We start from the raw sequence: 27,045 nt of genomic DNA, 5'->3' as shown, positions 1-27,045 counted from the left end.
CATGACCCTCAATGTCATTTACAATGATCAAAACTCCACAATGACCCTTCCTTTGGCAAAAACATGGATTTTGGTGGCCCAAATCTGAGAATTTTTGTCAAAACGTGGCTCCAAATGAGGTTGAAATGAAACGCTTTTCACACGAGTAGGGATGCCAAATGCATGGAAATGAATAAGGATGCAAAAACGCCTCATGAGGAAGAGATTTCAAGTAATTTCATGGAAGAATCCAAGCAAAATCATCAAAAATATGTTCTTGGAGGCCATAGACATGGACATTTTTTCCCTCAGAGTCAAAAACGTTTTCTCAAGAGGCAATAACATGTGTTAAAAGTCCAAATGCACTCTTGGAGTGCTATTAAATGTTTTAAAAACATGTATTTGGCTTCTCCAGGCCCAAAGGCACTCTTGGAGTGCATTTTAATTTTTTTTAAACATGCATCTTGAGCAAAAAAGGGTTCTCAAGATGTATGTTCATATTTTAGAATATGCTCTATGTTCTCTCCCATGTTAAATGTACACTTGGAGTGCATATGCATGTTTTGAAAAGTACACTTGGAGTGCATATGCATGTTTTGAAAAGATGTAATATGCTTAGCTCATTTTTGGGAGGCCATTGCATATTTTGAATAAAAGGCATTTTACATGCTTTTAATTCAAAAGCTCACTGTCTAGATGAATTCTAAAGAATGAGATGCACAAGTGATTTAAATTAGCACATGGCAATTTAATTTTTGATGAAATATTACTTGAATGGGCCATAAATAACATTTACGCTATCATATTAAAAAAATAATGTGCAAATATCATTTTAAAAGTAATATTTGCTAGAGATTCAGTTTAAAAATCAAAAATTAAATCAAACTATTTAGTTAATATAGTCACTTAAGTGAGAAATTAAAACATAACTCAACTTTAAAACATAATATAAAGTGCCTTATAACTTTAAGTGAAAAATCAAAATGATAAAGTAACTTAAAAACATAACATAGAGTGAGTTTATGTTTTATTTTTCAAAAAGTGAATGTCAACTTAAAAATATAACATGATATTTCTAATTTGTTCAATTGCACCTGCAAAGTCCACTTTTTGGGCACTAAAATAGTCATATCTTTTGATTGGCAACTCCGATTAAGCCCTAAGATATACCAAATCAAAAGGAAAATCGAAAGCAATGATTTGAGCAAAATCAAAGGACCAAAAGCTAACAAACACACACCCAAAAATGGAAAGAAAAAAAAAAGACGTTAAAGGCTTCAAAAATCAATGATAGGCTCGACAAACAAAAAAAAAAATGACTTGACGAAAGCCTTCAGTAAAAAAATTTGTTACGTGAATTGGACTTGATTGATCAATCAAAATTAACCAATTGAATAACAAATTCAACTCAGAGAAATGTGAAACTAGTTTGAAAAAGTTTTGTACTGTTACCTCTATTTTGTGGTGACAAAATGCAAGACAACGCGATCTACAAGTTCGGGTTGGTTTTAGACCCTGCTAATCACAGGACCATTATGATTGTGCATACCTTTGCCAAGCTCTATGCCACGGTCCTGAATACTTTTCTTTCAAGACAACTTGACAAGAGACAATCTTGTACTAGAGGATAGGTTGGGTTTTGTACTGACTTCCGGACTAGGATCACATATTGACACTACAAGCTATCATTGAGGAGGTTCGGCATCGTGCTAAGAAAGTATACTACTGTTTTGTAGGCTTTCGTAAGGTTTTTGACTTCATTCCTCTAGGGCCCTTTTCCAAAGGCTCAGAGACATTGTTATTTCATATAGTCTTTTGATTGCGATTATAAGACTTTATGAGACAGCGGTTGACAGATTAGGACTGTGATATTGCTCTCAAGATTTAACTATGTAGTTTTTGAGTCAAACTCATTGACCCAAATTTAGGACTCTTGAGGGTTCCTCCAATCCGATTCAGAGCACCATTGGGGTGAAGCAAAGCTTCCCTCTCTCTCCCACTTTATTTTGTATCTATATTGACAAGCTCGAGGCCTTCCCCGACGATGGATGCTACTTACACCAGATTTTGATCTCCATTCTCCTATTTGTTGATGATGTGGTTCTTTTAGCCTCCTCTCTAGAGGGGCTCCAGAGGCTTACTGTTGGGTTGGCCTCTTTATGTGACAGGCTTCAACTTGTTGTGAACCTAAGTAAGACTAGGGTTATGATCATAGTTGGAAAACTCGCCGAGTTTCCTAGCTCGGCGAGTTTTTCACCAGTTAACTCGCCGATTCAAAAACTCGGCGGACTGGTAAAAACTCGCCGAATACTCGGCGAGTAATCGCGAAAAACTCGGCGAGTTTTTAAAAAAAACTCGCAATTTTCTGATGAGATTTTCACCCGCGGCCTGTGACGGATTAAAGCAGCAGTGAATGCATTTTTTTCTCATTTTTTCTTGTATTTGGATTGTTTAGAGCCTTGAGGAGTGAAGAGAAGAAGGTTTGGAGGCATTCTTGGCTGATTGCAAGTGATTCAAGGCGGATTTGAGTGGATTGTAGAGGATTCTAACCGATTTTAGAAGACAAATTTCTTTCCAGGTATGTTCATCTTATCATAGTTTGAAAACTTTTTATAGTTTTATAACAAATGTTCTTTTGTTTTTGTTGTTGTTAACTTGTTTGTAAATGTTTTCAAATCATTTAAAATCATTTTGAATCATTTTGATTTGAAACCCTAGCTTCTAAGGATATGGTTGAAGTTTGTTGTTTGCTAAGGATATGGTTGAAGTTTGAAGTTTGAAACTTTGAATCATTTGAAACCCTAGCTTCTAAGTTCTAACTTTGTTTATTCATTTTTCTATATATTTATGTGTAGGGCAGCGGTCAACCATTACAAAAATGACAAACCCGCAAGAAGAATGGCCACAAACACCATGCCCATCTGGATATATAAGCACTCGGCCTAAAAATGCAAGAGATAAGGCCTGGCGGTATGCCTATGAAGCTCCAAATCCAAATGATATTGGGAAGGTGATATGCATTCCCTGTGAGAGAATTATTTCTGGAGGCATAAACCGCCTCAAATACCACCTTGCAGGCATAAAGAAACATGACTCAAATCCTTGTCTCAAGGTAACTGATGAAGAAAAAAGATTCATCCATGCCCTACTTGCAGCTGCTGAAGAGAAAAAATTGAATAGAGAGAGGGCAAAATTAGCTATGAGGGCAGCCATAGCTGAATCAGAAGGAGCTCCTTTTGATATGCAAGAGGAAGAAGAAGCACTTGAGAACATACCGGGATCTCTTCGTGGCCCACGGATCCGCAAACAAAATTTGTCATTTACCGGTTCCACTTCTTCTACATCTCCTACTTCTTCATCATCACCATCCGGATCCCCATCAGGGATAGGTGGTTATTTTGTGCCCAGGAACACACCTGGAGCACAACCATCATTAGAGGGCACTGCATGGTTTAAGGAGGTGCATGAGCAAACTGATATTGCAGCAGCTGATTTTTGGTTTTTCAACAATATCTCAATGAATGCCGCTGATAGTCCCTATTGGGTCAATATGGTGAATGCAATGACAATATCAGGCAAAGGGTACAAGCCGCCTAATCGCAAGGATATGAGTGGAAGGTTAGTATTTTACTATTTAGTAATTGTAAATAATTGTGATTCACTTTAGTTCATTGTTATATTTTAAATCTTAATTGTTATAACTTATTTCCTAATTTTTTACTAACACTTACACTTTATTTAATATTACACCTAAATTTTGTAGGTTGCTTGACAAAGCGGTTGGTAGGGCAACATTGTTGATAGAAGACCAAAAGAAAGAGTGGAAGAAGTATGGCTGCACTATTTTATCTGATGGGTGGACAGATGGAAGAAGTAGAACCATCATTAACTTCTTGATTGCTTGCAAAGATGATGTGGTGTTTTGGAAATCTGTCGATGCCTCCAACAAAGTGAAAAATGCAACCACATTGGCTTTAATGTTGGAGAATGTTGTCATGGAGGTGGGAATAGAGAATGTGGTGCAAATAATCACAGATAATGCAGTAGCATATGTGGCAGCAGGTAGATTTAATTTTTTATATTTGAATCAATATTAATCATGAATGTAATGCTATGGAATCTAGATAATGGTATTATTCAATTTAGATTTGATGTAATTTGTAAATACTAAATATGGAAAGTTTGTTATTGATTATTGATTTTTTGCTAATCTTTTAGGTAGAATCCTCCAAGAGAGGCATCCCACACTTTTTTGGTCACCTTGTGCAGCACACGTCCTTGACCTTCTTTTGGAGGACATAGGAAAACTTGATTGGGTGAGTCCAATTGTGGAAGATGCTAGGCGAGTCACGAAATATATCTATAATCACCCATGGGTTCTCAGTTTGATGAGAAAAGCCACTAAAGGCAAAGATTTGATGAGACCTACTATGACAAGGTTTGCAACAGTCTTCTTGACGTTGCAAAGTATTCTTGACCACATATTGGCTTTGAAGCAAATGTTTGTGTGTGCTGATTGGGTTGCTTCACCTTACGCAAAGAAGCCCGAAGGAGAGGCTGTGGCACGAATAATGTTTGATGATAGCTTTTTTGCAAAGGCTAAGGAGATTGTGGAGGTAACTTCATTATATTTTTAGTGTATTCAAGTTTCATTATCAATTCATAACTTACTATGTTATTAACTAATTTGTATTTTTCAAATTTCAAATGTAGATGTCTCTGCCCCTGGTTCTAGTCTTGCGCACATGTGATGGGCAGCAATCTCCAATGGGAGGTCTTTATGAGGCCATGGATAGGGCGAAAGAGGCTGTTAGAAGTTACTATCACGGGGATAGTCTCAAATTTGACCCCATTTGGGAAATAATTGATAGGAGGTGGAACAATATGCTCCACCAACCTATTCATGCAGCAGGCTACTTCCTCAATCCCAAATTCAGGTACTATGATAATTGATTGTCCTTGAAGTTGGGATTTTAACAAGTCTTTATTTTACTTTACTTTTTAAGGTTGTGTAGTAAGACTTGATATCATTTTCTATTTGTTTTAGGGCTGATGATTCCTACTCAGATCCTAATGGAGAGGTCATGGAAGGTCTCTCTAAATGCATTGAGAGAATGATATCAAGTGAAGAGGAGAGAGACCTTATTGTGACCGAACAACAAATCTATGTGGAATCAAGGGGTCCTTTGTTCTCTTCTATGCTAGCAAAGAGAGCAAGATCTACTCAAGCACCAGGTAAAGCGTCAAACTTTAAAATTTTTGCTAATTGATAAGTTGTGCTTCTAATTTTTTTTTTATTGCTTTATAACTTTTTTAACTTTTTTTTTGCAGATGCTTGGTGGGCAAGTTGGGGTGGCAATACCCCCAATTTAAGGAAATTTGCTCTCAGAGTCCTATCCCAACCTTGTAGCTCATCCCATTGTGAGCGCAATTGGAGCTTATTTGAGTCCATCCATACAAAGAAACGAAACAGATTGACTAAAAAACGGCTTAATGACCTTGTTTATGTGCACTATAATCTTAAGTTGCACATAAAAAAGGCACAGCTCTTAGAACTACCTGGTCCGCTTGATCTAGATGAGATAGATCCTTATTCTAATTGGACAGCACAGCAGCCAAGTCCATTGTTTACACCAGATGAGATCACTGATTTGGAGAGGCAGGCCATGGAGGGGGAGGCTAACGCTGATTTTCAGTTCACTATGGATGACATTGAAGATGAGGACGAGGATGATGATGATTCAGGCGAGGATCAGGCATTACCATTAGGAGGAGATGCATCCTCTTCTAGGACGCCGAGCCAATCAGTAGGGACGTCAAGCGAGGGGGCACAGCCACAGAGTTCACAGTCACGCAGCTCACGCCCTATCCCAGTGCGGGGCACTTCTTCTAGGACTAGACCCCCTCGCTTTCCTGCTAGTGCAAGTGGAAAGAGGAAGATGTGATTGACATTGTCAAATTGTATTGATGTATTTAGACTTTTAGTATTTACTTCTAGTTTGACAGATTGAAACTATTTAGTAATTTACTATTTTGCTTCCTACCATGAGCATTCTGCATGAGAATGCAATTTTGTACGCATTATACATTTATATATATCTAAACTTTGTTTCTTTCTTTTGTATTGTCTTTAATTAACTTATTAGATGCATCTTCTCATTAAATTTTGCAAAATAAATGTATTTTTAATTAAATTTCAGCGAGTTTTTAGGTTCCCAAGTTTTTCCCGAGTTTTTTTTTTAAATCGCCAAGTTTTTCCTGATTAAACTTTTGGGGGCCTTGGCGAGTTTTTGCATTTGGCGAGTTTTCCAACTATGGTTATGATCTTCAACTATCTGAAGACCTCGCATCTTCACTTTAGCTCCTGAGGTCAGCTGATCAAGATTGTCTCTTAGTACACTTATCTTGGGGTCAAGTTCTTTGGTCCCCTCTTTAGCGTGAAGCCCGCCCACCTTCCCAGGCTTGCTAAGTTGTGTGGTTCCCTCGCCATACTAGAGAGACAATGTTTTTGGCATCACTTTTAGGACATTGTGTCCAAAATATCCCTCTTGGACTCATTGGTTAGACTGACTTTTTTATATGGCTCTATGGTTTGGGGACCATCTCTTCTCAATTCGGATTGGGCATCGATCGAGCGGGTTCAAACCCTATCCTCTACCAAATTATCAAATGTCACCTATACACTCTACACAGTATTATCTCGGTCTAGTTCAGGGCTCACCATTTCAAGCTTAGCACCATCTTTGACTTCATCTAGTTCATTACCGCCTCAAGAGCTTTGCAGAGTCCATGGACGATCACAACAAATACTCCTAACTCGCTTACTGCTCCTCAAATTGATATTTCCATCTTTGATCTAAAAACCAGAGCTCGTTGCTGGTATACCCAAGCTGCTACCTTATTGAGCTCGATCGGGATTGATATTGATCATCTCCCCCCTTACCAATTCTCATTGGATGCTCCAGCCCATCTCCTCCCCTCACAGCAGGAGTTGAATGGGCAAGCTAGACTTGTCATATGTAAATAGTACATCACCACGACCTAGATTAACCCTCCTAGGGCCTTCTACTCTGAGCACTTTCTAGAGACCCGTAATGAGATTATTATTCGTCCCTTCTACTTAAGCCAATGTTGGAGTCACACCCTCTGCATCTCTCTGGGTTCTTTCAGAGTCGGTTCTCATCAGCTTCAGTGCCAGACAAATCCCCAATGCATAAAATGGAGCAGCGAAGCTTTGGGATGTAGTACCTAAGTCCGCTAACTTAGATGCAACCATTCAAGATCTTGCTAAAGCCACTATAGTTGATGTGGATGATGGTAATGGCGATGATGACATACCACATGGTGCATCTAGTGCACATGCAATTGCTTTGAGTTCAAATGATTATGATGATCTTGATCTTGCTGCCCATCAAAATCCAACAGCTGATTTATAGGTAATCCCTTTGATGCTTGGTGAACATCGAATCATATTTCACCAGCTACATTTTGTAATTCAGTAATTGTAATGATTTTCATTGGAATTGTGAACATAGACAAATATGATATCGTGAATATGGCTTATTTGAATATTTTTCCTCCAACAATTGGCATTTAAATTTTTAATGCATTCTTTTGTATATATAGTGCATATATACACAAACACGTACCCATATGTGCCCAAACCCTAAAAAGAATTTCATGGGCCCATGTAGCAAGCTCTCGTACCTACACCACTCATCCCCAAATTTGAATTGATAACGTGGCATTTGACAATATTTATAATTTTATACATCTAAGTTTGCAATTCCCTTCAACTACAATTTGAGTTTCTACTTATGTGAGCGATGTATATTTATGTATGTGATCAAATTAGCTTCTATTTGATGATCTTATTGTGTCTTTAAGTTTTATTCAATAATGGGGGCATGAAACAAGTTTTAAATCCTTTAAAATATCTAGCGTTCAGAAAACATATTTCAACAAAAAGTACAGATACAAATGATAGCATGCTTGAAACATAATTGAAATTCTAAAGAAGAAGAAATCAAAGCTACTAAACAATAGCACAATTCCATTTAAAAGGATTTCATTAGCATAGTTTACAGATAAAAAGATAGAATACCTGAACTTAACCTTGATTAGAATACCATATTTGTCGAAATCCATGCCATGCTCATCTTTAAAAAAAAAATTATGAGTTAATTATACTGATTTTGAGAATTCTATCAACTTTGCAAAAGAATTCAAATCAATATTGAGTACACACCAAGTGTTACTTCTCCAGCCACAGCCATCTCTTGAAAATTCTTCCCAAAAGTTTCGTTGATCCTTGTGACAAGACCTCTCAATGTCGGTAACCAAGTTTCCTTTCAATGACCATCCTCTTAAAATTAAAACTTTGACTAGTTGATATTCCAAACGAAATTTGATCTTTGCAAACCAGTAATCCAGTCTTTTTAACACATTATAAAAAGAAAAATACAAGTTACTTTATTAAATATTCACCTTTAGAGCATTTATTTCTTCTAAAATCTTGTTGAGTGCCAGTTTATCTTCTACTACTTTCAAAGTTAGGCTGCTAATCTGCTCAAAAACTCACAAATCAGAATTCATATGAATACAAACAGGCATATAATAAACAAGATCACCATTTAAAGAGTGTACCTGAATCATATCCTCAAAAAAAAGCCACTTATCAGTTTATTTAAGGAAACAAGTAAAGAAAAATTGCCTTCTCACAACAACACTCATACTCATCAAGTACATCATATCCTCAAAGTGAAGCAACTTGCCAGTTAATGTAAGGAAACAAGTAAACGAAAACTACCTTCTCACGACGACGCTCATACTCATCAAGTACATTAGGATTGAGAAACATGACAGCATTAGCCTGTGCAGTGGAGTCTTGTATTGCAGCTTCAAGCTCTTCAACTGTTTCGGGCATCTTTTTACAAACAGAATAGCACAATCAAAACAAGAAAATGGCCTAAACCATCATTGAATCAAGAAGTTCAAAAAGAAATAGTGTAAACATTCATTGATCAGTGATCCATTTAGTATTTTCAGATATTAGTAGTCAGTTCATAATTTAAATACCATAGTCAAGAGGGTATATACTAATTTCTGCATGAGATCCAACCCAAGATCCAAATATAAGTCAAAAAGAACAAGGCATTCGTATTCAATTAAACATTTTTCATTAAAAAATAGATATATCATTCAATCAACATATACATGTTCAGTGGACTGGTCTTCAGGTAAATTTTCATTTACTACGATAGGGAAGCTAATCTGTGTTCTGAATACACCAAAGAAGCTCCAACAATAGCCTCGGATAGTACTTATAGTTATGAACGTTGCTTAGTCAGGCCATAGAGCTTTACTTAATCCAACTATATTTATTGTTAATGTTTTAGCATCAGTAGAAGTAAATGATGCTTGACTAATATATTAATCTGTATTTGCTTGACTGATATATTAATCTGTATTTATATTCTCAGATAAGTGTTCATTGTAGTTACTTATATATATATATATATATATATGTGTGTGTGTGTGTGTGTGTGTGTGTGTGTGTGATTAAACCAATAAACATTATCGGCTGAGACAACATCGACTGATTGCATTATATATCAGTGGAGATTATGTTATTATTAACATTGCAAGTAGCGGCAGTATTACTTGTGATTGCCGACTGCTTTGTGTTTAAGATTACATTAGTTAACAAGGCAGTTATTGGTCATGCCATCGTAGAGGCATGACTCTTCGTGGCCAAAGGCCGCGTAGAGCCATGACTCTATGGGGGTCATGACCCTTAGCTGCATATATATAGTTCAAGTAATCAGATCCCTGTAGCATAACATCAATACAAGATATCTTGTACTCAGCGATCTGCATTCAAATAAACATCAGCACTTTTCTTTATTATCTTATCTGCAGGGTCATTGTTACATACAGCATACATCTCACATTATTAGCAATATTGGAAGAAGTAGATTCTGCATACAAAATCAGATATCATCAGTATTTGGAGGGCAACTCTGCTCTACAATAATACAAGTAAGAGATCCTTTGTTTCCATATTTATTGTAACAGTTTTATCTATCAGAGATCCATAAAACTTAACATGGTATTAGAGCCATTCTGATAAGAAAAACTATTACTAAGAATAAAATCTAAAATCTCAGATTTTAAAAGAAAAGGGGCTAAATTATATTATTAAAATGGTGAATCATGTGAGACTAGCAGATAGGCTAGAGGGTGCATGAAATTTCTCATCATGGAAAATTAGAGTAATGATAATATTAAGAGAAATAGAGTTAGAGGAATATATTGAATCAAAAATATCCATGCATGAAAATGAAACAAAAAAGGTAACATGGAAAAGACATAATAATAAAGCAATGAAAATCATAATAGATTCTGTAAAAGATCATATTCTCCCATCCATATCTAGTCTGAAGACTGCATTTGAAATGTTCTCCACTATTTGAGATACATTTGAAATCAACAATACTAGTAGATTATTAACTCTAAAACAAGATCTACTATATATAAAGATGAAAAATGGAAAATCTATAACTTCATATTTTCTAAGAATTTCTCAACTAAAAGATCAACTTGCAACAATGGAAAATCGAGTTGATGACAAAGAACTCAGCATAATAGCTCTAAAAGGTCTTCCTCTATCATGAGAAACATTTATCCGAGGTTTAAGCTCTCGACCCGAACTCCCTAAATTCGATTTACTACAGAATGAATGCACACAAGAAGAATCTAGATTAGTCTCAAGAGGACTAAGTACAAATCAAGAGGGAGAAATTCAAACATTTTATGTTAAATCAAACAAGAAAAGAAAATTCAAACACAACAAAAGGGAAGCTAACAAAACATACAAGCAATGTGATTGGTCCAAAATTAGATGTTTTAGATGAGATAAAATTGGTCATTCCCATAGCTTCTGCCTCGAAAAGAAGAAAATTCAAGCAACCTTAGCATAAATCAAAGAAAAGGGTGTAGAGAAAGAAGAAAGAGATAACTATGCTTTTTTCTTAGCCCTTTCAAGTGAATTAAACTCAAACCACAACACTTGGATCATAGACAGTGGAGCATCCAAGCACATCACCGATTTCAAAGACAATTTGAAACTTTCTCTGAATAATCATCAGAAGAAGTTACCATTGGAAATAACTCTACTCATCCTATCAAAGGAATTGGTCCCTGTTCAATTTACCTAAATTCAAGAATTACTCTACAACTCAAAAATGTTTCATATGTACCAGGAATAAAGAGAAACCTAGTCTCTATTTCTGGTCTTCCTGATCAAGGATTCAAAATCACATTTCAAGAGAACAAAGCCCAAGAACTCTTATATCAAGAAAGTCATTTCCATCAGATTTAGAGATGGAAGTCTTTATAAACTTTGTAATAATCAAAACCTAACTCTTAATCATGAAACTTCAAATTCCACCAAAATTTGGCATAGGAGGCTAGGTCACCTTCACCATCGTGCATTGTCATCCATAGAAAAAATTGTAAAAGGTTTGCCTAATCTCAAAACTGATCATTTAAGTATTTGCAAAGGATGTGCTTTAAGTAAAAATACCAAACAATCATTTCCTAAAAGTGTTCACAAATCTAAATTCATTCTTGAACTGATCCACATTGACCTTTGCAGTCCTATGTCTGTACCTTCTCTTAATGGGTGCTTCTTCTATGTAATTTTTATTGATGATCACTCTAAAAGAACTTGGATCTATTTTCTGAAACAAAAAGATTCAGCTGAAGTTTTGTCAAAATTCAAAGAGTTCAGAGCCGTAGTTGAAAATCAGTCGGGACAGAAAATTAAAACACTAAGGTCAAATAATGGAGGTGAATACATCTCTGATATTTTTAAGAATTTTTACATTGTTGTTGGGATTAAGAGGGAGTTTTTTGTACCTTATAATCCTCAACAAAATGGAATTGTTGAACGTAAAAATAGATCAATTGTTGAATCTGCCAAAGCAATGATGCACGATCAAAACCTTTATACTTCCTTTTGGACTGAAGCATCTAACGCTACAATTTACGTTCAAAACAGATGTCCACATTCAGTATTAGAGAACACCACTTTAGAATAAGTATTCACAGGCATTAAACCTAATCTAAGCCATCTAAGAATATTTGGATGTCTAGTTTATATCCACATTCCTAAAAAGAAAATAACAAAACTAGAACCTTCCAGGAAGAAGGGGGTATTTATTGGATATAGTGAAACTACAAAAGGATACAGGGTCTTCATTCTAAGTCAAAGAACAATTGAGATTAGCAGAGATGTGAAATCTGAAGAAGATATTATCTTTAATATCTCTAGAAACAGTGATGAATCCATTACTGAATCCATTCCTGAAGTAGATGAAAATCCACAAGCAAAAATTGAGAGGGAGAATGATATCGAACCATCCTCTTCCACTATGTCTAATTATGAAGATTTTGAAAATGTCAACAATAAAAAGAGGCCACTTTGGGCTAGGAAAATGAAAGAAGAAAATCAAGTTGAACCTAATGAAGTGATTCGAGAAAGCAAAAGAACAAAAAATCAATCGTGTTAGGTTGCATTATTAACAGAATTTATAAAAACTAAACCTTCTAACGTTAAAGAAGCACTTCCAAATCAGTCTTGGGAAGAAGCAATGATTGAAGAATATAACTCTATATTAAAAAATGATATATGGGATGTTGTACCAAGACCTAGGAACAAACCAGTTGTTTCTTCCAAATGGCTGTTTAAAATTAAACATGCATCTATTAGCAGCATTGAAAAATAAAAAGCAAGGTTTATAGCATGGGGTTTCTCACAGAAAGAAGGCATTGATTATGAAGAAACATTTGCTTCAGTTGCTAGATATACTTCAATCAGAACCATTTTAGCTATTGCAGCATCAAAGAGATTGAAGGTTCATCAAATGGATGTTAAAACAGCATTCCTTACGGCAAGATTGAAGAGATTTATATCAAGCAACCAAAAGGATTCAGTACTCATGACAGCAAAACTCATGTTTGTAAATTAAAGAAAGCCCTTTATGATCTCAAACAGGCTCCCAGAGCGTGGTATGAAAGGATAGAAAACTATCTAATGGAGTTAGGATATTCCAAAAATGAAGCTGATCCCAACTTATACTTCAAAATAGATGGTGATGATATGATTATTCTTGTGTTATATGTTGACGATTTGTTGATAACAGATGATGAACATCTCATAAAGAAATGCAAACAAGAACTCATAGCAAAGTTTGAAATGAAAGACTTAGGTCTACTTCGCTACTTTCTTGGATTAGAAGTCTAGCAACAGGATCACTGCATTCTTATGAATCAAGGAAAATAGACAGACGACATTTTAACAAAATTTGGAATGATGGAATTAAACCAGCGGCTACTACTATGGAAGTAAACCTACACAAGTTGAAGGATGATATGATCAAATCAGAACTTGCAGATTCTACTTACTACAGGCAGATTATTGGATCTTTAATGTATTTGGTTAATACTCGTCCTGACATATGCTATGCTACTCACACTTTGAGACAGTTTATGTGTGCACCAAAGAAGATACATCTACATGCAACTAAATACATTTTGAGATATCTAAAGGGTACTATTGGAACGAAAATCAAATATGATAAAGTCAACATCGAACTTCATGGATATTCAGATTCTGATTAGGCAGGCAGTCCTATTGAACGTAAGAGTACTTTTAGATATTGCTTCAGTCTAGGATCTAGAATGTTTCTTGGTCCAGCAGAGAACAGACTTCAGTTGCATTAAGTTCTACCGAAGCAAAATACATTGCATCTTCTTTAGGTGCTAGAGAAGCGGTATGGCTACAGAAGTTGTTAGCGGATTTGTTCAAAAGACCTTTGAAGCCCAGTGTGATTCACTGTGATAATCAAAGTTGTATCAAGCTTTCAACCAATCTGGTTTTCCACAATCGCTCCAAACATATTGAAATTCCTTACCACTACATTCGAGATATGGTGAATCGAGGAATTATTCAACTCGAGTACATCTGTACTAATGAGCAAACAGCTGATATCTTTACCAAGCCTCTTGCTAAAGTGAAGTTGAAATACTTCAGGGAAAAACTTGATATGGTTAATTTGTAATATTGAATATTAAATTAAAAAATTTAATTCATGTGAGTTTATGCTTCTATTGTTGTTTAGTATCAAATATGTAATGAAAGATGATGATCTTTCATGGACATATTTATTTAGAAGGTAATTATTTGCAAGGTGATGATCTTGTAAATAATAGGCTTGTTATCATGGACATCTCTAGACATTGCTTCGGGCAATTAGAGATCATGAGTAACAAATTCTTATGTTATTACTATGGACATCTCTAGACATTGCTTTGGGCAATTAGAGATCATAGATAACATTTTCATTATGTTTACTCTAGATATTGTTTGAGACAATTAGAGATCATAATGTACATTATGATAGTGTTCATAGATTGGTGATTTTTGTTATCTGACTAGTTGTTGTTTCATTGCGATAAGATCAGATAAAGTGATAAGGCATTCTACTTTGAAATCCAAATGGTGTATTACTTCTCCCTTGCTAAAGAGGGAGTGTTAATGTTTTAGCATCAGTAGAAGTAAATGATGCTTGACTGATATATTAATCTATATCTATGTTCTCAAATAAATGTTCATTGTAGTTACACACACACACACACACACACACACACACACACACACACACACACACATTGTTTTGATTAAACCAATAAGCATTATCGGTTGAGAGAACATCAACTGATTGCATTATATATCAGCGGAGGTTATGTTATTATTAACATTGCAAGTAGCGGCAGTATTACTTGTGATTACTGACTGCTTTGTGTTTAAGATTACATTAGTTAACAAGGCAGTTATTGGTCATGCTATCATAGAGGCATGACTCTTCGTGGCCAAAGGCCAGGTAGAGCCATGACTCTACAGGGGTCATGACCCTTCGCTGCATATATATATATATATAATTAATTAATCAGATCGTTGTAGTATAACATCAATACATGACATCTTGTACTCAGCGATCTGCATTCAAATAAACATCAGCACTTTTCTTTATTATCTTATCTGCATGGTCATTGTTACATACAGCATACATCTCACATTATCAGCAATATTGGAAGAAGTAGATTTTGCATACAAAATCAGATATCATCAGTATTTGGAGGGCAACTCTGCTCTACAGTAATACAAGTAAGAGATCCTTTGTTTCCATATTTATTGTAACAGTTTTATCTATCAGAGATCCATAAAACTTAACATTTATAACACTAACCCAGAGGTTATATTTGCACTGCCAGCTCAAGGATCTATTTTCAGGGTTGATATTTGGTGTAGCTTGAGCAGCTTAAGGCAGTTTAATTATTGGAAGATAATTACTGATCAGAACGAATGTTTGTAGATTCATTCTTGCAATGACTTATCTGTTTCATCCGATGATGTTGCCTTGTCTCTACCAAAATTACTTAGAGCAAGCAGTTATGACAACCTACAGATTAGTAATGTATACTATATACTAATGTTACTGCCTCTTCTTATTAGTTATTTTTCCATTGAAACTATCAGCTGCTACTGTAAATTCCTCAACAACAACTTTGGCAGGCATTAAATTACTTATTACCATATTGAATAGACACATACAACTCTCCAATTAAGCTCTTATCTGTGATCGTGATGCAACAATAGGATCTTACATATGATTGCATTAGGACAGAAAGATTTGCTCTTGCACAGCTTATTTACATTGATACAATATTAACAACATGAATTTTGACTGAAAAAAGATAGTGAAATGTTAATGCCTTGTGGGGCTTCTTTTTCAAATGAAGATTTTCACATATGATATGCAATCTCAAAAGGGTTTGCAGAATCCTTCCTGCTGTTGTGTTCCTTGTAGACTGAAATGGGACCAATTCTCCCTTTTTTAAAGTTCTTTTACATCTAACATTTGGTCTAGTTTGAGGAGTTTGTACGGTTAGATTGTCTTATAATTATTTTAAAGGGTCCTCATCTAGAAGTTACCATGTCCCATTCAATTATTTTCACCGATGGTTTAGGCCTAGCTTCTAGACCCCTCTAAAGTGAAGAACTTGTTACTTACAATTTGCTATCAATTTAATCATTGATGAGGGATCTTCAAGTTAGACCAGATGAGTCAGTAAATCAAACTACATGATCAAAAGTTTAATACAAACAAGCACAGACATCCTAATTTATATTTGGAAATTCACTGTATTTATCTTTCCTCCTCAATTTGATCTTGGTTGACTACATCAGTTCCATATAGAGTCCATCGTATCTAATTTTGGGTAAATGTCGTTGAGATATGTTAGCCTTTATTGAATACAATAAACTTTACATTATGATTGATTGAATGAATTTAACCATTACTTTAAATTATATTTTTTTTCAAGTGGTAAACCACTGCAAAGATGGAGGTCACATGGGGTACCTCCTCTCCATTTAACATAATCAACTTAGATGCCATATAAGCCACGTAATCAGCTTAAATCACAAAGATCCAATAGATGTAACTTTGAGGAATTCAAACATGGGTTTCCCATCTGAGAACCTTGTGGCCTTGTCATTTGAGCAGCCCAATTGATAATTTAGTCATTAATTTTACTTAACTATTTTCCATTTTTTTTAAGGGCACCAAGTGAAGTGGAAAACAATTACTATTCATTATGGAAGCTTATGATTGTAAATCAAGGGCCACGGGGTCAGGTGGAACTTCCACCATCACATGTAATTTTTACAGAAAGTCTTCAAAGGCATTAATATCAGGGTGAAGGCTTATCTATTTCAGGAAAAAGTGTCAAACGTCATTCAAAAGAGAAACACTGGTAAGAAGCTACTAGGGATCAAGAAAGAGCTAAGGGGAAAGTGCCTTGTTTCAGCTCTCATGTTTCAGCAACAGAGAATTCTCAAAATCAACAAAGGGAGATAGAGACAGATGTAACTTCTGGAGATGTGACACAAGTAGCCCAAGATGTACGGTCTTCTTGCAAGAGACGAACATACTGGCAACTCAAATCCCATTGAAAAATTGTTTGTTGTGCATGGTCAAGATACAATTCATGTAGTAATTGCATGCTTCTATTATGCAGATTTGATACCATTTAATGTTGCTTATTTACCTTACTAAAGAAGATGGCCCACTATTAACAATGCGACAACTAGTTATAAGCCTCTTGGGTACAAAAAAGCTTCTCCAAGCTTTGATTGGTAAAGGAAAGATAGGACAAAAGCAACAAACTGCACCAATGAAAAGAGTGATTTATTGGAAAGATGCAATTGTAATGGATAGTTGGATAGATAATACGAACTGCCTATTTCCTAATATCATCATAATGTGGATCAAATGAAGTTATTGTAAAGTTAAAATATTCTTTAAGGCAACAAAAAAATGTAGAGTTCCTTGAAAACCATGTATTTTCCTCAGGGAGATAGGAAAATCACATGTAGTCCAAGTTGGTACACATGTTGGCCTTATTTATTGAGCAATGAGTTTGTTGGCACATGAAAAGTACAACCATATACTTGCAATCCATGATGTGTCCATTTATTGAATAATGAATGCAGTAAAAAAATATTGATAAGTTTCAATGGATATTAAACTCGCTGAAAAGGAAAAGAGAAAGCAGATGCGTATATGTAATCATCACCACACAAATTATTTATCTACAATTCACCAATCTGGAAATCCTCAAATCTACTAATACACAATTCGTTTCTTATTCCATACAACTTAATCTTCTTTAAGTGGTCGAATGGTTTTGTGATCCACAAGAGTCAATGATGTGTGAGTAGTTTGGAGTCAATTTACACCAAATCCCACAACTAAGGTGAAATACTATTATAATAATATCTCCTAAATTAGATTATTTCTGTTTTAATGTCACTCCTGGATATTGTAAATATCTTGTATAACAGATTCTTTCTATGTTTCTTTCTAGAGGCATATCATTTGTAATCTCTATTAGAACGTTTCATTCTTAGTAAATAAAACATTCAATTTTTACCAATTACTTTCTTATATGCAATCAAACATAATGCACCTTTGAAAAAAATTATAACTTCTTCACTAAAATTATTTGTTCAAAACATTTCAAAATTATTCTGGGGTTCATCGATATTTGCAGAAGTTCGTTTTACAAAACCCAACTGAGGCTCCTCGCATCATTATTTGCCATCATTTCTGCAACCTTCTTGTTCATGAGTTGTGGTCAAGGGTTTCTTGGTCCTTTTTCTGAAGAAAAAAAGAATGGTGTATATCTTTGTGTTCAGGTTTTTTGCTGCAACCTGCGAAGCTTATTAATGGTGTTTTGTGCGAACACAACAATTCACAATACTTAGCTCAAAACGACCAATTCTATTGGTCAAGTCATGCTCCATTCGAAGGTTTTTTTGGTCAGAATGGCCCTTTTTTCTTTGACAGGATTCTGTCACCACAGGAATCTTTTCCTCAACAGCACCCAGTTCTTACAGTTGACTGCACCATTTTGTTGGCTGTTTCTACTTCCACTGCTGCCCTTTTACTGTTATCAGTCTTTTTAAGATAAATCCATTCTATATTTTCTTCAATTGTAGCATTTTTACTCAGCCACCTAGGGTGTCATGACCCTTTCCTAAATAGAATATAACAATAATAAACAAGAATTGTAAGATTAAAATATTAAACTAAATAAAGAAACCAAATACAGATTGCAATGTTAAATATAATAATTCAAATTAATAATAATAAATCCATTATTAATAAAATTTAATATATACAAATTTAAAATATAAACACATTAGATAATGTCAATATTAACATAAGTGTATATATCAATATACTGCATAATATATTCTGAAATATGAATTACTTAAATATTATTATAATATCATTTTTTATCATATCCCAATTAATATAATAATGATAATCACAATAATATTAAAAATTAATTAGCAATAGAGGGATGCGACCATTCAGTCAATCCTCCCATGGTTGACAAGAACCGGCAACTATTAAAAAGGATATTAACAGATAAGAATTTACACGGGGTGAAGAAGAACGAATCATACCACACTATTAATATTATATGGTATTGACAATAGAGGGAACAGAAGAAAGTCATCCAAATCAATCAAGAAGATAAAACAGAATCCCTGATTGACACACGCATACACCCATGACAAATATATATATATATATAGGAGAACAATTATCAACATGCAGTCAGCATGGTGGGAGAGAGTTACAAAGCAAAAGGAAAATGGAAAATAACAACTCTGGAAATAGGAACGGAATCTACAGATACAGAAACAGGCTATTAAGAGAGGGACATAAACGCAGGGATTGAAGAGGGTCCATATTAATTAAGAGAATAGTCACAATTTAGCAAAGACGACAACAATTGGATGACTTTCTTATGTTCCCTCTATTGCCGCTGGCTCTTGGATAGAGAATCGATGGAATAAGGAACAAATATCATGATACACACAACAATGGATATTATATCAGGCACAACAAGAAAAGAAGAAAGGATGAACGGTACCAAGGACAAGGTACAAGTCAGCATAGAGAGAAAGTTAGAAGACAGTGATTTTTACACATCGATATTTGGAGGAGTCTAATTAAAAGCAAATATAATCTAATCAACATTGAATCTGAACCATATTCTAATCCAGTCAGTGATAAAGGGGCAAATACAATCAACATATAAAAAGCCTTGGCTAGAGTCAGATCAAAGACTCCTGTCAGCATCTGAACACACAGAGCCTTTACGATATCTATAATTCCTTTAGCAATTAGGATAAAGGGGGACCAATCAGCGACTACCCAGGAGGATTCAGAAGCTTAAGATTACAGTAATCAACACAAAGCATTAGCAGGGGATATATGCTTGGGAAACTAGGATATATTCTATACGGCACTGGATATAGAAGAAAGATGATTCTCATGCAAATAAGGAGTCGTCAGTCATTGCAACATCAAACAAGATAAACCTCACCCAAGATAATATATATATCATCATATGATTTGATTTAACATATAACAATTAATACACGCAGCAGGTTGATACCAAATAGGCAACTTATCTAATCCAATCTGTAGTAAGAGACTCCAAGGTAGGCAGAGATAACAGGGATCAGCAAACAACAGGTATGCTGCAATAAGAACGGTGGACAGTAATAGATGAATGTGCTACATGGAGAGGAGTGAGTTGTTGTTGAGGGAATTATCTTATCATGTCTGAGTTTTGAAAGGAAATAAACATCAATATCCAATCCAATATTGATAGACCAGTTCAGATTCACACCATATAGGAATTAATTCAGAACATCAATAATCTTCTTTCAGCCATAAGGCTCCTTAGGGGAGTTATTCCGTGATAAGTAGTAAGAGAAGCATACAGATGCAAAAATGTCAACTGAGACAATTATAATACAATTGTTTCAACCAAACACAGCAGTTGAAAGACGATAAATATATCAATATTTATTATATAGGAGGAATTATCTTGAGGATTAAGTCCCAAATCTCATAAGATCAAAAGGGGGCATTCCAATGGTATCAGAGCATGATCCTGCAATCCTACAGGGTAAAAGATAAGCAGTGTAAAGGATAAACAGATAACAGAGAGTATTATTGAGAAGGGAATACAGTTTTTGAGAGACTAGAGGTATATCCTTTTTGTCTATACTCCAGAAATAATTAAAATTTATACAGCAGAGAAAATTATCAATGAAGTTTGATAATCACATATGAGTTGAGAACTTTATAGTTCTCATAGAGACGAAGTAAGATCTTGGTAGAGGGCATTCATTGAGAATGTTGAATTTCTCTTATGAGAACTCATAGAGATCAGAGGGCATTCTTGAATGTTAGCCACAGAGGGTGCTCTTCATGGGTGTTGGCCACAAAGAACATTCTTGAATGTCAGCCACAAAGGGCATTTGTGTGAATGTCAGCAATAGAGGGCACTCATGTGAATCTTGGCCACAAAGGCAAACTTGGTGAATGTTGGCCATAGAAGGTATTCTTAGTGAACACTACCAAACTTGGCAGAGGGAGCTCTAGGTGAGCGTCGTCATTCTTGGCAGAGGACGTTCTTAGTGAGCACTGGTGCAGGAGCACCTAGGCTAACCTCTACTAGTTAGTCAATTTTGGCTTGTACTTGACTCTAGCCAAGTCAAGAAGTTAGTGTAATTTGGTTGAGGACCTTAGAAGGTCTTGTTTTATGTTGGCTAGGTGAATTAGTCACTAAGACTAAGGTCACACAAATAGCCTTTGTTAGTTGTTATTTAAATTCTTAATGTTAGGAGTTAGGGAGATTGAGTCATTAATATGTCTTAGGCCTAAGAATGGTTAATGGTTATTAAATAAATATGATGATCATGAATGATCTTGGATCCTCAAAATATGTGAGGATAAGAAGCCTATAATATAGGATTAAGGCATCTATCAAAGTTGCCAAGTGTTGTAAGAATGTTGTCATAACAACATTTTGCACTTATTGCAAATATTCCATGCAACATGGATAGCCTTGGATTCCTTTGATTGTGGGAGGTTAATTTCGACCAAATAGGCCCTAGAATGGTGGAGAAGACACCTAATGGAGTGATGTCTTGAATCTCCAAGCATTGGTTGCATATTGTAAAAAGTTTGAGTTAATGAAGTGGCTGGAAAACTCTATTTTTGAAGTGATATTTCGGTTTTTGAAGGAACAGTCATACTGGAAGCCAAAAACATGTTGATATAGTGGTTGAGACGTGTTCTATAGTCATTTTGAAGACTTTTTCATTTTATGTGTTAAGGGTTCAGAGTAGTTTTATCATAGTTTTCAAATTGTTTTAGTTCAGGACTTTCTTTTGGTCACACTGTGACAGATTTTGTAAAAATGGCTCCCACATGAGTTTCAACCATGGAAACACTAAATAAGTGGTTGAATCTTCAAGTGGGGCCTCTGTACATATTGTATCTAAATTTAGGAAGCATCATGAGAAAGGAAGCTAGCTTTATGATCAGGCCCTAGGCGAGTTTGACATACCCGGTTAGAGGCTTGACAATGAGAAATCAAATCATTCCATGTGGGGAATGGGAAGTACAGCACGTCCCCAGGAATTTTTATGGTAGTTTTTCATGTTAGTTATCCATCCTAAGCATTGGGAAGTCGTACCAGTCCATTAGGATAGGTTTTGAGCATTTTTCATCAATCCTAGACAAGCTGTCCTGGAAACTAGGCCTCTTAGCCCTGTTTCTCCTTGATATTAGGAAGGAGGTGTACGGTCACTTTGAGACCCAGAAACCTTAATGAAAGTTTTAAAACTTCCAAAAGGGTATCCAAATCAGGTTTTAGTTTTCTGAGTTGTTTGGGAAAATATTTCTAAAAGGGGAAAAACTGACTGGTGAAGGCTACTAGAAATAGGCCTATTTTTAAGATCTCTTTTGGATGAAATCTTGAATATGATAAACCTAAGAGCCAAGAACCTTCCCAAATCAGTAAAATGGGATGGAATATGAATGAATTCAATGTGAAGAAGGTCCCCACAATGAAGTTTGAAATTTGTGATGTTTTAATGGATTTGGCACTTAGATCCATCTAAGTGAAAGTGAGAAAGAGAACCAAAATTAAGGTGTGGATCATCCAAGGTGGAGTTTTCCAGGTGTGACTCTTGTAGTAAAGAGTGAAAAGGATTTAGTTAATGATCTAATCCTATTAGGAGATCCTATAGAAGCATAGGATACTAGGAGATAAGAGAAATCTCTTGGTGGAAGTGGAAAACTAAGCCTAGGAGTTTTATCTTACACCAAGCACCATCATTATTGATAGAGGGCAGTCTTGGTGAGCACCCCCATACTTGGCAGAGGGCATTCTTAGTGAGCGTCGCCATACTTGGCAGAGGGCATTCTTAGTGAGCACCGCCATACTTGTTAGAGGGCATTCTTAGTGAGCACCACCATACTTGACATAGGGCATTCTTAGTGAGCATCACCCATCCTTGGCAGAGGGCATTCCTAGAGAATGTCGCCATTGTTGGTAGAGGACATTTTTCAGCTTTTGTATCTCAAACGCCTATTCATAAGAGTCGAGCAAGACTCGTCAAGGGAGAAGTACTACAATCAATCAACATAAGTCTTATCTTTTTAAAGTTGTTCTTATCTAAATAGTATGTTAAAACATTTCAAATTCATAAGTTTATATTCAAGAATGTATAATGGTTCTAACCTCAAATTGAAATTCTCATTTCAAGATTAGAGTTGCGCACGGAAGGATCTAATTGCTTGAGGACAAGCAATTTTGGGAAGGGCGTATTGTCATGACCCCTTCCTCAATAGATTATAAAAAATAATAAATAAGAATTGTAAGATTAAAATATAAAACTAAAGAGTGCTCAAGCAAGTCTATGTAAGTAGCTTGTAGAAGCCCTTCTTGGTCATAAGGATGAGACTTTTCAACTAGATTGCCTGCTTTATCTTTCTTTTTTATAATTGCAGCATGTGCCCCTTTCATTTGACTTTCTTACTAACTCACTACAAGTTCCAATTCCTTGGTCAACAATTTACAAAAAGCGGGATTTCACTTCACAAAAAAAAGCTCTTCTATTGATTTTGGCAATGAAATGCAATGCGGAAAAAAATTGTTAATTTTTAATTAATAATGATGCCTTTGATTGCTTTAATTCATATTGATATCTGTTTGTTTTATGTGTGGGGGATTACTTCAATGATAGATATGTGTCAAAACCAATAGCCATTCAACCTCAAGAAGGAAGAGATGAAGTTCTAATAAAAGAGGAACAATGTAGAAAAGGAGATGGAAACGTATGGTAACACCCTAGGGCTATAACACTTTGTAAAACTTGGTGTTTAAATAGAAGTCTTGGATATGTATATGCAATGTGCATACAATATAAAGAAAGCCAACCTAACATCCACTTCCAGAAAACTAACATAAATAAGGCAGTTACACAAAAATAAATTAAAATGATTATTGACAAGATTACAAATCAACATTCTCCATCAAGCCAGACTAGGAAGTTACATCAATGAAACTATCATGAGCCATGACCCATTAAAGTAGATCTCAAAGATTAATCAAAAAGCCAAGCTGAAGATATATAAAAGCATGAGCATCACTTCTCAACGATCACAAGATATGTTAGACTACTTTCAAATTATTAGCTAATATACTTACTTCCTCAATCCCAAAAAAGAAACTTGATATGCCAACCATATCAGTTCTCAATGTCTGCTTTGAGTTCCTTCAACTTGAGGATGACTTTATGTTTATCTCGGGTGTAGAAGATCCATAGAAAAGAAATTTCATCAATGAAAGTAGTGTGGCATTTGGAGCCACCTATAAACAGTTTCTTCACATGTTCGCAAATGTTTGTGTAAATGTGCTTCAAGGATTATTACACGTGATGGGTAGCTTTATTTCAAAATTTCCTCTAAATGATGTCTCTTAAGAATAAACCTTTTGGAAATCATTGCAAAAATTATTAAACATTTTTTATTTATCATGAAGTACATTTTGTCATAGTTCATGTGGCCCAATTACTAGTCTGAAAGAGCCTATATTGTAAGTTTCGTGGGAAATAAATCAAGAAATAGAAACAGTGTGAAGAGCAAGACGGAGAATAATGTAAGTTTTATGGAAAAATAGGGACTTTTGAAATTATTTTCCATGTTATTACCATTAGCCGATAGCAGACTATCATGCATTAATCTTTCTTGTTTCTATGGTCCAATTAGCCCTAAATATTACATACAAGTAAGTACAAACTAATGATGGTATGTCATAGTAATATTGCATTAAATTGTGTCTTACAATTTTGTTGTTTCCTGATCTTTATATGCTCTTAAAAAACTTATATATTGTGATGAGGAGAACATTTTGTAAGTTGTATGCTCCATGTTATAGAGGCATCAAACTAGTGCATCTAAGATTATGGAGGCATACCCCCCTTGCCCAAGGTTGTATAAATACTTAGAAAAGATCATTGGTTCTTACCTTCATTCAAAAATGCTCTTTAAAAGTAAAGAACACATTATATCTTTTAACAAGCACAATGAAAGTTGGGTGGATTACACTAAGGATCATCAAGGATGGCCAAGATTGGCAGAGATGAGAGGTGTAGTTCTTGTAAAGTGGACATTATGAGTAATCTGCAGAAAAAGAATGTTGTATCACAATAAAGATGAAATTACAATCTGAAAATTAGTAATCTAGTCAACTCATGGTAGGAATTGGGTATGGTTTAAGTCTATCAAGTCGAGCAGTGGGTGATCAAGAACATAGTGTCTTTGGAAATCCCTCGTTAGGATAGGTTTTGTGGCGAATGATGCTGCTATGATGATGCAGCAGCTTTTAGAGGCTTTTTGATGAGAAGCTTTTAGTGGTAAAGCTTTTAGCAGATTTCTTAGAGTTTCTTTATTAATAACATCAAAATATTATTTCCAATTTCAAATTTTAGTTGGCAATTCATCTTATCTTAGTTTTAGGAAGCTTCACAAAAATATTCAGTTTTTTTGAGTTGTTTTAAAAATTACCAAAAACGGCAAAAAAATAGTTTTATGAAAAAACTGCCAAAAATGGTAAATTTTGGATTTGTATTTAAATTTGTACTTTCTCTCATTGTAGCAAAAGAGAAGTTGGAATAATAATAAAAAAGGATTGTAATTCTGAAAATCATTTCTTGTTTTTCATTTCTTATGTTTATGTTAATGGTTTGTGGAACTGTGGTTGCATCATCTGGTATCAGAGCTCAGAAGGTTTGGGTAGATAAGATTTTTATAGTTGTATGGTTATGAGTTTATGCTGATTGATAAGAGAAACTAATTTCCAAAAGTCAAAGGTAGAGAAGAGAAAAGACCCAGTTGAGGTAAAGGCAAAGCAAAAGCAAGGTTAATGGACTTCCTTGAAGAGATGGAGTTCTTGAAGTATTTATAGACAAAGAATTCATTAAAGAAGAAAGAAGAAAAGAAAAGAAGAGAGAGAGAGAGAGAGAGAGAGATGATGCAATTAGAGTTAACAGAACTACAACAAAGTTTGAAACTATACGGAAAGCCACTAGAACTAGAAATGCAAAAATTGTACCTACCTGTCAAGAAGAAGATCACATGGCCTATTCAAAGGATTCTCCAAAAGGAAAAGATGGAAAAATTAGAGGAAGATGAAAAACCTGAAATCTTAAGTATACCTATGACTATTTTGGCATCACACATTGAAGAAGGGAAGGTAAACATGGTTGCAGATGAGTCTTGTTGTCATTTCCAATCACTTGAATCTGATGTTTTAACTTTTCACTAAGAAAGTGGGAATGCATGTTGATAACAAAGTTTCTAATGAAGATGTTTGCAGATTTATTTGTTAATGAGGTATATTCATATTTACAATGATGTTATGTGAATTGTGGTAATAAAAAATATGCTTCTATATCATATGAGGAAGGCATAAATTATGATTTTACTGAGGTGTATGCACAAGAAATAAAATTTAGGACCCTCAAACCTGAGATGGCACTAAATAGGAGAGGGATTATGTGAAAGAAGAGAAAGATGGATGTTACATCCCAATTTTTTACCTAGATTGAAATATAGACATTGAGGTTCACATGAAGTCAATTGGCAGTTTAATTTGATATAATCTGGTGAAACGGTAAGATAGATAGCCGTTATGATTTCGAGTGAAGATGACATGCTAGTTATTTGTTAATCACCAATTCATGGAAATAAGATGAAAGGTTAACTGGTATGATTATTTATAATTTATAATTTAATTACAGAGAAATTCCTTATAGGGAGCTTGTCCAAGGGGTGGAAGCATTGTCAGAAAAGAATTAGGCAGGGCATCACCATCATTGGACAGACAGGTAGAAGACCTAGCAATTTGAACAGGACACATCTCTGGAATTGCATGAGTTCTTAATAATTAATTTAATTTAATTAATTAAGTTTAAATATAAACGTATTTTAAATTATCTTTCGTCATATTATTTTTAAGAATAATTTATATATGTGCATTTGAATATAAAAG

General features: G+C 34.9%; 3 protein-coding genes across 3 annotated transcripts in view; 2 read left to right on the top strand and 1 right to left on the bottom strand.

Moving 5' to 3' along the window:
• Nucleotides 1–27,045, bottom strand: part of SMC5 (structural maintenance of chromosomes 5) — a 171,679-nt gene that overhangs the window by 6,361 nt on the left and 138,273 nt on the right. Inside the window, exons 22-25 of the mRNA XM_089831289.1 lie at nucleotides 8,789–8,905; nucleotides 8,467–8,544; nucleotides 8,228–8,327; nucleotides 8,084–8,138 (exon numbers count right to left, since the gene is read on the bottom strand). Coding sequence (XP_089687415.1) covers nucleotides 8,084–8,138; nucleotides 8,228–8,327; nucleotides 8,467–8,544; nucleotides 8,789–8,905 — 350 coding nt within the window. The remainder of the gene's footprint in view (nucleotides 1–8,083; nucleotides 8,139–8,227; nucleotides 8,328–8,466; nucleotides 8,545–8,788; nucleotides 8,906–27,045) is intronic.
• On the top strand, nucleotides 2,798–4,076 carry LOC149578751 (uncharacterized). The gene is made up of 2 exons (XM_089815450.1): nucleotides 2,798–3,597; nucleotides 3,743–4,076. The coding sequence occupies exons 1-2, from the start codon at nucleotides 2,858–2,860 to the stop codon at nucleotides 4,074–4,076; spliced, it is 1,074 nt and encodes a 357-aa protein (XP_089671576.1). The 5' UTR covers nucleotides 2,798–2,857.
• On the top strand, nucleotides 4,595–7,415 carry LOC149578750 (uncharacterized). The gene is made up of 4 exons (XM_089815441.1): nucleotides 4,595–4,916; nucleotides 5,027–5,214; nucleotides 5,311–5,598; nucleotides 7,207–7,415. The coding sequence occupies exons 1-4, from the start codon at nucleotides 4,693–4,695 to the stop codon at nucleotides 7,413–7,415; spliced, it is 909 nt and encodes a 302-aa protein (XP_089671567.1). The 5' UTR covers nucleotides 4,595–4,692.

The sequence above is a fragment of the Cupressus sempervirens genome, chromosome 1 (assembly GCF_028749045.1).
Source record: "Cupressus sempervirens isolate cs-2001-9-10 chromosome 1, ASM2874904v1, whole genome shotgun sequence".
Taxonomy (NCBI): domain Eukaryota; kingdom Viridiplantae; phylum Streptophyta; class Pinopsida; order Cupressales; family Cupressaceae; genus Cupressus; species Cupressus sempervirens.
The sequence above is the reverse complement of the archived record's forward strand: the minus strand, read 5'-3'. Positions and strand labels throughout refer to the sequence as shown.